This window comes from Triplophysa rosa, linkage group LG12, assembly GCF_024868665.1.
Source record: "Triplophysa rosa linkage group LG12, Trosa_1v2, whole genome shotgun sequence".
NCBI classification, from domain to species: Eukaryota; Metazoa; Chordata; class Actinopteri; order Cypriniformes; family Nemacheilidae; genus Triplophysa; species Triplophysa rosa.
In genome coordinates this window covers 1,470,767-1,483,854 of record NC_079901.1, presented here as the reverse complement: position 1 = coordinate 1,483,854, position 13,088 = coordinate 1,470,767, and the positions used below count along the sequence as shown (strand labels likewise).

Genomic DNA, 13,088 nt, shown 5'->3' with positions numbered 1-13,088 from the left:
AAGTGAACACACACAGAAAACACACACCCACATGCATAAAACACAACTCCTCATGCACAGAGCACAATATACACACGCACTGACACACCCAAGCACACACACACACACACACACACACACACAACACGCGCACACTTACAAATGAAGATGATGAGTGTGTTTTCTTGAGGTATGATGGGAGAAGGTACAAAACTAACACACTGAGTCAGCAGTCACGTGCTAACCGCCTTATAGACTTGATCTTTTTTAGGTTTCGATATATTCTTAAGATGGGGCCTTATAACAGCCACCTTATATGCTTTAGGCACACGTCCTAGTGTCAGAGATGAGTTAATAATGCTAAGAAGGGGATCTATCATTTCTGGGAGCATCTCGTTCAGTAGATTTGTAGGTATAGGGTCTAGCATGCATGTTGTTGATCTAATGATTTTAGACAGCTCATCGTGATCTACGGTAGAACATGATTGCAATTTCTCCTTAGGGCCGCTGTGGTTAGTTGTTTGATCAGCTAGTGTAGCCTCTGGTTGCATAGTTATCATTTTTTCTCTAATATCATCAATTTTATTTGTGAAGTAGTTCATAAATTCATCACTGTTATGCTGATATCCAAAATCAGAAGTCGCTGACGATTTATTTTTTGTTAAAGCGGAGCCATCATGCCATGTCATGCATTCTGACTTCTTTACACTGTTAAACGTGCTGGCTTCTCATGTTTAACATGGTCAACTTGTTAAAAAACGTGTTGGACGTATGACGTAGTATTTCTGTGCTTGATACCCTCCCCCAACACTCCAACTTGTTTCGGAAAGATTTTTCTAATTCTATATTCCTTTTATTGGCCAAAAGCACGGCAAGGCGAAAGAGCCCGCCCACGAGCCAACCGACGTGCATAATGTACAAAACACGAAGGGATGATGTGTTGCTTGCTCGTGCTGTAGTTCCGTCCCACTCTCCCCACTAGTTTCACCTCCAGCAGCTCGTGTTTTTCTGGAAATAATCGTACAGCTGTATCTCTCTTTTATAAATGTGATCAAACTAAATACCCTTCAACGTATGCAATACTACTGTATAGGCACTCAAGATTAATAGATTGGCAGAAACTGCCTGTGATACGCGATCTTCAATTTAGCCACTTTGTTAAATAAAAACCTAGGGTTGTGCTGGTTTTCTTTCAAAGGTCTTACGGTTGTGAAATGATTTGAGGATTAGTAAATCATAACAGAATTTTTATTCTAACCCTGAACTAACCCTTTAAATGTAGTTACAATACGAGACATGATGATTTCTTGTTATCAGATGTTTTTTCAGCATTGCACTTGTCATCGATCACGATCATCTGTAGAAGCGAGACGTGTAACTGGTTTTGTCAATTGGCGTAACCAGTATATTTCATTAAAATAGAATTATATAATTAAACCAATGTGTGAAAAAAGAAAAGCATCTAGTTTAATGTATTAATATGGTATGAGTGTGTTTACATCCCATCTAGGTGGATAAAATATATAATATTTCTCATTCTTTGCCAGTTTCACCATGTGACATTTTCAGGTACCTTAAGTCTTAATTTTCCTAAAAAATGGTGCAAATGCGATTTTTAATTACACAAACATCAACATAAATACACGAAGTACATTTTAAAATATCTGGTGCATGCTTTTAGAACAAGTTTTTAAGATTTTTTAATTTCGCTCTCACACGCACGCACGCACACACACACAAACACGAGTATACTAGTGAGGACATTACATAGACTTCCATTGATTTCATATCAGGCTTATGATATATTCTATCCCCTATCCCTAAACCTAATAATAACACAAACATGTGCCCTCTATTCCACTTAAAGAAAAACACTATTTGAGCGAATTATGAGCCATTTTATTTAGTGAGGACCAGTAAAATGTCCTCACAAGTGGGTTCACACGTATTTCACTGTGGTACTGAGGACATTTGGCCCTCACAAATATAGCTTAACCTGTACACGCACACACACACCAAATCGAGTCTTGCTTACGTTACAAAATGATTAAATGTGTAACTGAGACTTTCTTCTGTCAAGCACAAACAGGCGGTGTTTTGATGATTCTTCTTTATTGATGTGTTGCAATGATGAGCATTTTCACTCCTTACAAAATATATAAAGAAAGCACTGCATTTTGTTGGGATACTGGAGACTTGCATTATTGTGATCAACCAATCACAGAATAAAAAAACAAACAACTGAACATCACTCGTCTTCCTCCTCCTCTTCATCGCTGATGACATACTTTTTGTGTTTCTTGGCAGCAGATTCCTCGTCGTCTTCAGCCTTTCTCTTTCCAGAGTTCTCTCCTTCCTGAAAGATTGAACAGATAAACACATTCAACATTTTTTTTTTTACAAATATTACAAAAATACAATTTACAAACATTTTCAAGGTAGAACTGTGACAGCTGTTAGGCACTCATCAGCACAATGCATTTATATAAAATAAACTAAAAACATGGAATTGCCTAATGGCTTACAGCTCAGTGTGTCTGTAGCTCAGTTGGTGGAGCGCGATTGCTTTGGGTTCAAATCCCACACCCATAAAATGTCAAGCTTAAATCCAGCCGCTGTTACCATGGGAACGGGAATCATGTTGACGTGTGAATTAGGACTTTTAATATGTTGAGGCACTTTTAGTTGTAACAGCACAACCATTATGGTTTTATAAAGAGTTGCGGTTTGGTTTCAATAAATGTTTTGTGGGGACCAATGGACGAGTCCTCACCTCATCGCTGTCCAATCTCTTGGCCTTCATCAACCGTTGGGCTTTGTCTTCATCCGAACCTTCATCGCTGTCTGATGAATAAATCCTGGCTCGGTCCTCTGTGACCCACAAACAAACACACAAACATTTTTTTTTTTAAGTACAGCTCACAAATGTGAACCTATTTTCCCAAATGTACCTCCATTCCAGAGAGATGTTCTTTTAGTTAAATACTTCTTACCAGAACTAATCTAAATCTCAGCCGGACTCCAGCATAATGCAGTCTCAAGGAGCCGGCAGGAAATCGGCTAACAGCTACAGCTCTTACTGTCAGCGGGAACGCGTGTGTGTGCGTGTGACGTGCTGTTTTGGGAACACAAGCTGTTGTTGCAGTGCAGAATGTTCTGGCTGATCGCAGCAGGTCTCAAACTCACTGAAAGAATCTGTTGTGCAGAAACACCGACCCGCAGGGGGCAAGGGAATACAATCTAGAGACGAGACCAAAAACCCGGAGTGGTTCAGAGGGCATCTGTACTGCCCTAATTCCTGGAGACACGAGGACAGCTTTCACGCTGGAGCGTTCAGCGATGGGTTCTTATGGTTCTCCACTTTCACGCTTTTTCATAGAATCAAAAAGTACTTCAAACACTTTCTGTCCTTTCCGTCTGTTTTTTCACAAAGACATTGTATGGATTTAAAAATGAATGTTTTGGGATTTATTCACCCTCGTGTCATGTCAAACCTGTATGACTTTCTTTCGTCTGCAGAACACAAAAGAAGATATTTTGAAGAATGTTAATAACCAAACAAAACTGAACCCCATCGACTTCCACGAAACCAGCGACACAGTTCTCAAAATATCTTTTGTGTTCCACAAGAAGAAGAAAGAGTCATATTACAATATAATATGAGTGGAGGTTTGTATGTCACTCACCCCTCAGACCGCCGCCCTTGTATTTGCTCTTGATGGCAGCCAGGCTGATGGACTCTTCACCCTCTTCATCCTCGTCGTAGCGGTCGGGCTCCAGATATCCAGCGTTCAGACCTCGCTGATGCTGTTTCTCTCTCATGCGTCTCTGCTGGGACTCCCGGCGGATGGACGCTCGTAACCTCTCCTCCTCTTTCTGCACACAGAGTTCAATACCAATAACGCTAATGTTCCGGTAAATGTTGACAAATATAAACATCGTTAAATGACTTCATTTATAAACCTGCTATAATAAAGTCATATTCTTAGATTCCTGCACTTTTTAACAACCAAACTGACATTACCTTCGTAGGCATTCATCATTATTTCATGTTTTCTATAAAATACTCTTAATAAAGCTCATGAAAACATGACTGTAGCGTTATGTTGAGGTTGTCTAATGGGGCGTTTCCACCGCGGGAACTTTCCCCCCGAACTCGGGACTGTGTTTCCACCGCAGGTGCCGGGATCAAAACAAAGTTCCGGGTAAAAATCCCCCCCAGAAAGTCCCTGCTCGTGAGGTAGTACTTTTCCAGAGTTCCGGAAGATTCGGGGGTGGGCCTTGGTCGTCGAATATGCTCAGTTCACGATTTCACTGGTTGACTCTACATGCTGCATCGTGTTCCGGTAAAAACAAACCACCATTTTTAAAAGTTTGTTGCGGTGCGTGTAGTTTCAGCTGTTTAGTGTTTGAAACGGATAAAAAATACGACAGATGGACCGACGACGAGGTCCAGGCTTATTAAGTGTTTTTGCTGAGGACGAAATCCAACGGGAATTGGAAACGATGACCCGTAATGAAAAGGTATACTTAAAAATATCGAGTTGGTTTTACAAGATGCGCATTGTTGCACAAAAAAAAATGACGAGTGTCCGTCGCTTTATGTGAGCCATCGTTGTTTGACATAACCGCCCCCTCCTGGACTGGGAGGAGCCCTTACATGCAGTCCTACGTCATGGGACTGATTTGCCTAATCTTCACGGTACTTTAGACCGTGCGCTATGGAAACACAGACAGCAACAGGTCTGGGGAGAAAAATGTTCCTGGGACAAATTGTTCCAGGTAATTTCGTTGGAAATGCGCCATAAGGATTACTGGGTCTTTACTGCTGGCATTTCTGACTGATGGCTGATCATTTGATATGAAATCTGGACCTTTGGACATCAGACGTGTATGTTGAGATAAGAAACACAGCGCTCCACCTCAATCAATCTGTTTAGATAACTCGGTTATATGTGCAACTCCCACTGTCGTAGAGATGCATTACGTGCCACGAGCAAGTGCGAGACCTCGAAATAAGAATAATGTGTCCCCATCAGAAAATAACTATAATTATACTGTACAACCCATCAAATGTTTTTGAGACACATTTTCTATCAGTCTTGTGTTGAACTGAAAATGTGTGTGTGTTACCTTGATCATCTCATTTCTCTGGGACTCAGGGTCTCTGCCAGCCATGGGCAGGATGCGGATCTTCTGTGTCTTTGAGCAGCGGTCAGCCAGAGAAAGCGTCATCTTTCTGTGTGTAGCGCTGTCTGTGGAGTGAGGTCTACACACATCACACACACAGCTGTTAGTTTAAACGCACACATATATACACAAGTTTACTTTTTGAACAGATCCTGATATGTACGTGGAAAATCACAAGGCAACGTTTTCTACACAAAACCACTCTGTGGTGCTGCAGAGACTCCTGCAGGTGGAAAACTGAAATGATTCATCGGCTGAGCAACATTGATCATTTACTCGGTGACGGCCTTACAAAAAGCTTAGATCAGCCTCTGCAAGATTCACAGAATCCGGAAGCACACATTCTGGAGCAGACAGACATCTAAAATGTGACTCTGCGTAGACTGCAAAGTCAAATGACAGTTTTTTTAAATAACAGCTAAAATCTGCTTGAAAAGTTGTTTTATGTCATACATTCATACTCTTGAAGCCGATTCATAGCAACAAAGTCACTAATTGTGTGTGTGTGACACACCTGAAGGTGAGTTTGGTCTTAAACACGGCCTGTCCCTGCAGTCCTGTACCCTGACGGATGAACAGGTGGTTGTGGTCGCCCTGCAGTGGTGCTTTATACACATCAAACACCTCATTGCCCAGGTGCAGAGACATGCTGAGAGAGAGAGAGAGAGAGAGAGAGAGAGAGGTTGACTTCTGCTGCATCTCATCTTCTCACCTGCGCGGCACAAATGACGTGTTTGTCTCCTCACCTGCCGTCGGACCATTTCACTATCCGTGCGTTGCTCTCTTTGATTTCATTTCCTTCTTCGTCTCGACGAGAGCGCCACCTGATCGTGTTCTCCACCTTCAGCTTCAGACGCGTCCGCCCTTCCTCATCCAACATCTCCTCGTCCTCAAACTCGTCCTCGTAGTACTGTGGGTCAAAGGGCCTGTAGAAACGCAGAGAGTGAATCAATGCGAGGATGAAGCAGCCACGCCTTCAGTGCTTTGAATACGTCAACACACCTGGGCTCAACGCTGAGGAAGTTGGGTAATTTGACGAAGTAAAGATCGCTGCCCAGATCCGTGCTGACTTTAGGAATCTCCACCTCAATCCTGGTCTCTGGAACGGACTCTTCCTCGGGCTGATCTCCGTCCATGCCGTCCTCTGCGTCCTGAACATACAGATCGCATCAGTTCAGTTGATGAATCGCATGCAAAGACGTTCAACACAAGTCTGAACACAGGTACAGACGTCTGGAATACGGCTTTCATCATAAACATTAAACAACATGTATACTGATGAAAAATATGATTTACAACCCGTGACATGCGTGTACATGTCTCACCAGTGGTTGTCCAGGTGTGGGGGGCTTCTCTGCATCGCTGTCGGATGAAATATCATCTGCTTCTCCGAACAGGTCATTCGCTGCCGTTTTCTTGCCTACACACACACAGATGCTGCCCTTTTAACATCTAACTCTTCTAAGCTGCTTGATAAAATGGCAGGAGGACTACTTGAAGTTACTGCATTTACGTAATTTTGATCAGTCAGTGTATTTCTGGGTATGGAAGCCGTGGCCCTGGTGTTGTTCAGCAACGCTTCATGAAGCCGTACACTGCGTGTTACTCACTGTGTGTTCCTGAATCCGAATCCGAGTCTGACGCTGCATTTTTCTTTTTCCTTCTTGTGATTTCCTCCTCGCTGTCACTGCCCTTTAGAGATTCTAAAACGAATCACCGCAAACATCTACATCAACCTCTACATGCGTGTCTTTAATACAGGACAGATGTCTTTTGTTAGTAAAAACGGTCCGTCTAAGGTTCAGTCCCACCCACCTGACTTCCGCCTCATCCCTTCCTCCTCTGAATGCTCCCTCTCGTCGTCTGAGTTCTGCGGTTTCTCTTCGTCCTCTGATTGGTCACTCTTTCCATCCCCACCCCACTTCTCATCTCCCGAGTGCTGAGGGGTCTCTTTCCCTGACCCTTCACCCTCTGAATGAGGTGTGGCGGGATCCGAGCGACCGCTTCCTGCTTCTGAGCATGGACTTGCACTTCCTCTCTCGGACCGGCGACTTCCTGCCCGTGAGGCAGGGCTCCCCACGTCTGACCTGTGACCCCTTTCATCATCATCCTCCTCATCATCATCCTCCTCCTCGTGATGCCGCTCTGACCCGCTGTGCTCATTGTCCGAGTGCATGCTCGCGTCCGACTGGTTGCCAGATCGCTCCGATTGGCTGCCGCTGTGCTGGCTGCCGCTGTGCTGGCTTCCGCTGCGCTGGCTTCCGCTGCGTTGGCTACCGCTGCGCTGGCTACCACTGCGCTGGCTACCGCGCTCGTCTTCGCTGTCATCTCCAAAGAGTTCTTTATTGCTCGGCTTTCCCCCGTCCTCATCCTCGTCTTCATCGCGATCCCTCTCGCTCTCGCTGCCTGAAGCATTGCTGACGGATCTGGGTCTCTCGTGCTCAGAATCAGAGCCAGAACCAGACTCTGAAAACCATCAAGTACACATCCAGTTCATTGAGCTGAGGCTTTAATTCTAAATATCTAGTTACTTATTTAGCGTTATAAACTTGAATCATATACCACAGGGCAGCACTTTATGAATAATAAGTTACACTACATATTTAAACCTACAGAACATAAACAATAGATTCGTAAAAATACGTCATAAATACGTAATGCATGTAGTTGTCAACAAAACAAATGAAGTATCGTTTTGCATTAGCTGTTGAGTTTGTGTAATTGCAATTAATGTCCAATAGTTCCATTTTTGTATAATATTATGCACTAAACAAAAATTCTAGACTAGAGATGTTTTAGGGCTAGCGCAATGGTAAATTAAATGGATTACTAGATATAATAAATATGCAAACACATTATAGAGAGTAAACGAGTACTGTTATCGACACTTTCTTGAACAAACGTTTCTTATTTGTTTTACATCAAAAGACCACTATTATACCAGCTTGTTACAAATGTAACTGTGATATTTAGGCAGTATTTTAATATCGTTGACCTGATCGCTGATAAATGATCAATGAACTCATTTGTGCAAGACTAAAACTGACCGATTAAAACTATACAACTGAATAAATACGAGACCAGGTAATGCAAAGAAATATAACACATAGATCCAGCAGGTTTTCAGCGGTGGATGAAAAGTGAAAGCACCTCGCTGCTCATTCTCGCTGTCTCCATCGCTGCCGAAGAGCTCATCCATGTCCGCCATGCTCACCGCCGCCAGCACGAATCATCCCCAACATCCGGGTGAACATTTACAAAATAAAAGCCCCAACAGAGCCAGATGAAAACAAAAGCCCGGTGATTGCATCGACTCACTATCACCACGCTATGGCGGCAGAGAGGCGTGTTGTTAGGGCTTTTTATTTGAGACTTATGTTTGGGCCATCATTTGATTATATAAAATTGGCGTCTAATAATGAGTATAATAAGAAAGCTCTTATGCAGTCAAATGTAAAAAAAATAATGAAAACTTTTGGACGAATACAAATGTTTTATTTATTATTATTTGTTAACATGTATTATAGTATGTATATTTCTACTTGAAGGGATACTCTACCCAAAAATTAAAATTATGTTACGAATTACTCACCCTCAAGTTGTTCCAAACCTGAAAACTGTGATCTACCTGTGACCTTTCATCTGACATATTTGATTGAAATGAGCATTATATTTAAAGATTATGGGGGAAATCGCTCATCTTTTGAAAGTACTAGTGGAGGGAAGGCTGCTGCCGCCCTCTGGGGATTTTGGTGCAGGTGAATGTGACGTGTCGTTCAACATGTGCACCGATCTGACTGGTTTTACTACAGTCCTTCAAGTATCGTATTACCGGCTTTTAAGGAAGTAATTTTCTGAAAAGTGCTTCATTTGATTGATCACCAAAATTATCATATTAATCGTACTAACCATAAGAACACAATAACACAAACAATAATACATTTAAATTGTAATATTAATTAAATTGGAATAATATTTCAAACAAAATAAAATGTAATAAATACATAAGCATATAAACAATTCAATAGGGAGGCTAAGAGATGACTAATTTTCGTATGCAAAACCCGGAAGCGAGTTAACATTTTAGGATTTCCGGTTCGAAGGCTACGGGTTTTTGGTAAATCGCCTGAAAAAAAGTCTGTGGTAAACAAAACCTCTAAATATTTTCACATTTTATTCCATGACATAAAACACACGAATTATAACCCACTTGTGTTGCTAGCTTCCTTTGGCGGGGCGCTCAAGCTCACAAATAATGCAACATGGGAACAACTCTCTTAAAATGTAGATGCGGAGTAATTCACGGAATAATTACTTTCTAGCGAACACTTTTTAAATAAAGTTTGAAAGAGTTGTCGGAGGCTTGGTGGTGGTGACGTTGATATCGAGCGACCTTAAGTGTAGCTGTTTATAGCATCGTGTTAGCGTTTTACTTCTGCCGATTGTATTTCGGCTTCAAAAGTAACAAATGTGGTGTTCATTTATAAAGATTATCTTGATATACAAAACGTGTAAGCATCATAAACCGTTGTTAGTCACAGAGCTTATTTTTTGCGATCTTCTAAGAGTCTATGGGGAAAATGCATCGGCTTTCGGTCGAGGGATCCAGCGCGGCGCTTACTTCCGGGTTAGCCTACAAAAATACGTCATCTCTGAGGTACTGGATTCGAAGATAGCCTAATGACACACCCATGTCAAATATTAAGAAATACATTAGATCATACATTTGATAAAAAACAGTGAAATATTTCAGAACAGCTTATCTAAATTTTCCTATTCTCCCCAAGGTAAAAGAAATGCAATTTAAAACATTAAATGATATATATATCCTTCCAATACATTTTTACATTCGAAATTTAATTTTGAAAATGTGCCTTGCCATTTATGCAAACAATTATTTGAAGATACAGAACATATATTCTTTACTTGTTATTTGTCTCAGTCTTTCTGGAAAGCTTTGCAGGACTGGATGGAAGAAAGGGGTATATTTGCTGATGGTTTCACTCTCACTTCACAAGTGATACTGTTTGGAATTACCAAAGAGTGCTCTGTTTTGAACGATTTTATTAATATTATTATATTATTAGCGAAACACTTTATACATAAATGCAGATATTTTAAATCTCCTCCTCTGTTTATTGTATTTAGAAAGGATCTAAAATACTTCTCAGATGCCCTTAGTAAAATGAAAAGTCAAAAGGCATTAAAATTATTTAATATGTTTATATTGTATAATCTGTTGTAATTTTATCATTTTTATATAATTTACTAATTGACTTTCTTCTTTGTTTATGTTATGTTTTGCTTTCTTGTTTTCTGTAATATTTCTTTTGTCTGGGAATAATATGGATCTACTGTGTTGAGCCTTCCATACCAGATTAGTTTCCTTTATATAGTTAATGATGCCATTTTGTTGTATTAATAAGTTGTACTTAATAAAAAAAAATATAGCCTAATGACGCAATCTTTGCACTAAACATCCCGAAGGGGACAGCTACACGCTCTCTGATTGGTCGAGGGGCTCCAGGGGACGGGAACACCCTTTGAGAGGCGTGTTCTTACGGTTTCGATTGGCTTTTGTACATGTCAATCATCAGGACATCTCTAGTGTCTAGTTTCCTGTTACCGCCCTTGGACCGAGACAGTGAAGACGGGTGCGGGAATTTCTTACATTCCCGAGGAGGAAAGGACAACAAAAGGTTAAAACGCGAGGAGGAATTTCTCTAGGGTAAGATACATGCTCGGTTATTCTCTCAGTAACAGCAGTATTTTAAAGAAACGTATACTAATGTTGCAGTTTGTGTGGTTCAGTGGTTAACTTTAGCTGGCTAAGCGCTCGATTGATATCCGTGAGAGCGCGATCAGATGGGCCAACAGTTTACTATATTACAGATTTCCAAATATATCAAATTACATCATAAACATAAGACATTGATTTATGTATGTAATTCTCGTAAGCCGGAGATCTAAAATATCTTAACAAATGATTTACCTATTTACCATTGGAGTCCATATGTGATGTGCACACCCATTGCAGTGACTGGAGACTGAGCTGTAACGTTAGGTTGCTGTCAAAACTATATGATACTTATCTCCGATAGCATGGCAAGTTTAAACTGTACATGTTTATGAAATAGTGGGTGACTGTTGCTGATAGTTATTAAATATGGGCCATTTAAATCGGCGTATTTTAATTGTTTTGTTAAATCCTGTAGGTTGTAAATATAATTTCTATGCGTGCGGTGTAAACCCTCATGAAATTACATCATCATACGCATTTGATGCTGATGGCTTCTCGGGTGTCATGGTTAGCACTTATTCGGTTTCTATAGGACTTTAAGATTATGTTTATTACAATAATATTTATTAATAACCATATCTGTCCGCATGAGGACTGTGAGCTCTTATATCTTGTCTCCACCCGGGGCGTGACCATGACATGTGTGTCTTTATAACAGCTCATGTAATGCATAACAAATGGTTTTAGTATCGCACAATATACTAATGATAACAAAACTATTCTGGAGGCTTGAGGCACTGTTCGAACAATGAATGTTGCAAATCAACTCAGATTTGTGTTCTTAAGATCCGGTACAATCAATTTACGTTTAGCCTATAGCGCTTTTCACAGTTTACACTACTGCAAAACAGGTTAACACAAGGACACAATATAAAATATAAAACAATGTAAATATAAATAAAAAATTAGGAATCATTTTATAGTCTGTAGCTGGCGTCATCAGAAGTCCTTGCAAGGGCCGGTGTCATCTTTCCGCATACCAACTATCAACATATATATTTGTGTTGGATTTAAAGGGGTGATTGAACGCGATTTCATGTTTTGCTTATGATTTAGTGTGTTATATAAATATTTGTGCATGTATAAGATGCCCAACGTCACAAAACTCAAAGTTTTGCACATGATGATTTACTCTAACTAAAAGAGAAGTCTGATCCAGATCTGCCCAAAATGTCTCGATTAATCACGCCCCCACATTTCTGCGTCACTTTGTGGTAATGTTTGCATGACGCCACCCAAATGTACATGCAAATAAGAAAGCGTAGCTTCAGTTATCACAAACGTGGTGCTGCAGCCGCCATGTCACAGTCGAAATGCATAAGACAACATAAAAAGTGCCCCGGGCGGCCTCCTTCGCGATCCAACTTTTAGCTGTGGACGTGCGACAACGGTCCAGTCTGGTGTAAAACAGTCACGGTCTAATAGCTGCGTCAGTGAATCTCTGTCAGAATCTGTCATACATGAGCGCACCTGTATTAAGTTCTCTTTCGTGCTCGAATGAACAGAAACAAACAAGATTATGCCAGAAAGCCCGTTTTGTTTAGTTTTTTCGTAAGCACAGATTTCGACGTGCTAAATAAAATCCTAAATGAATGCAAAGTGTTGTGAAATGGGAAAGCGCGTCAGATCTGCGTAGAGCGGTAGCTCTTAAAGGGGCCGCGCTCTTAAACCTGCTGCTGTGACTCCTGTCATTAATGTTCATCAAAGAACAAAAGAAAAGAGGAAATCAATGTGTTTTGTTGCTTTAATTCCATATTCAATTTAGAATTTAGCATTAAAGACTGTAACGTGTTTGAGAACTTAATTCAATTTCTGTATATTTCCTCCCTGTTAGACATGAGAGCTCTCAGTCATACTGTACTTCAATGTTAAGTGGCTATAATTAATGTTAAAATAAAGAAAAAATTATAAATGTATTGGAGACATTAGTTGCAGTACTAATATCAGAATGTTGGCTTTCATTCATAAAACGATGTTGTTACAGAAATCAGTTGTTTCTACATTAATTTGGAGACTAAATGTGAAATTATTACAATGTAAAAGTTTATTTAAAAACATTAAAGGTGGGGTGTCCGATTTCCGAATTACGGTTGTTTAGACGAAGTCGGGCCGACCAATC

The 13,088-nt window shown here is 40.6% G+C and overlaps 2 protein-coding genes across 3 annotated transcripts in view; one reads left to right on the top strand and one right to left on the bottom strand.

Annotated features, from left to right (window-relative positions):
• Positions 1 to 2,074: 2,074 nt before the first annotated feature.
• On the bottom strand, positions 2,075 to 8,436 carry leo1 (LEO1 homolog, Paf1/RNA polymerase II complex component). The gene is made up of 11 exons (XM_057348673.1): positions 8,320 to 8,436; positions 6,985 to 7,635; positions 6,780 to 6,872; positions 6,495 to 6,589; positions 6,172 to 6,320; positions 5,916 to 6,095; positions 5,684 to 5,818; positions 5,113 to 5,248; positions 3,666 to 3,855; positions 2,753 to 2,850; positions 2,075 to 2,335 (listed from the first exon to the last, which is right to left on the bottom strand). Exons 1-11 carry the CDS (start codon positions 8,375 to 8,377, stop codon positions 2,228 to 2,230), a joined length of 1,893 nt encoding a protein of 630 aa, XP_057204656.1. The 5' UTR covers positions 8,378 to 8,436; the 3' UTR covers positions 2,075 to 2,227.
• Positions 8,437 to 10,717: 2,281 nt separating this feature from the next.
• Positions 10,718 to 13,088, top strand: part of tmod2 (tropomodulin 2) — a 36,986-nt gene continuing 34,615 nt past the window's right edge. Inside the window, exon 1 of one of the 2 annotated variants that reach the window (XM_057348225.1) lies at positions 10,718 to 10,897. The gene's annotated coding sequence lies outside the window, so the exon portion shown is untranslated. The remainder of the gene's footprint in view (positions 10,898 to 13,088) is intronic. The other variant, XM_057348226.1, reaches the window with a different exon arrangement.

Excerpts from the sequence above, each read along its gene's own strand:
- leo1 (XM_057348673.1), bottom strand. The coding sequence starts at position 8,377 with ATGGCGGACATGGATGAGCTCTTCGGCAGCGATGGAGACAGCGAGAAT. Across the intron at positions 6,590-6,779 it reads TTCGGATTCAGGAACACACA|GCAAGAAAACGGCAGCGAAT; the intron begins GTGAGTAACACG and ends GTGTGTGTGTAG. Across the intron at positions 5,819-5,915 it reads GTGAAATGGTCCGACGGCAG|CATGTCTCTGCACCTGGGCA; the intron begins GTGAGGAGACAA and ends TCTCTCTCTCAG.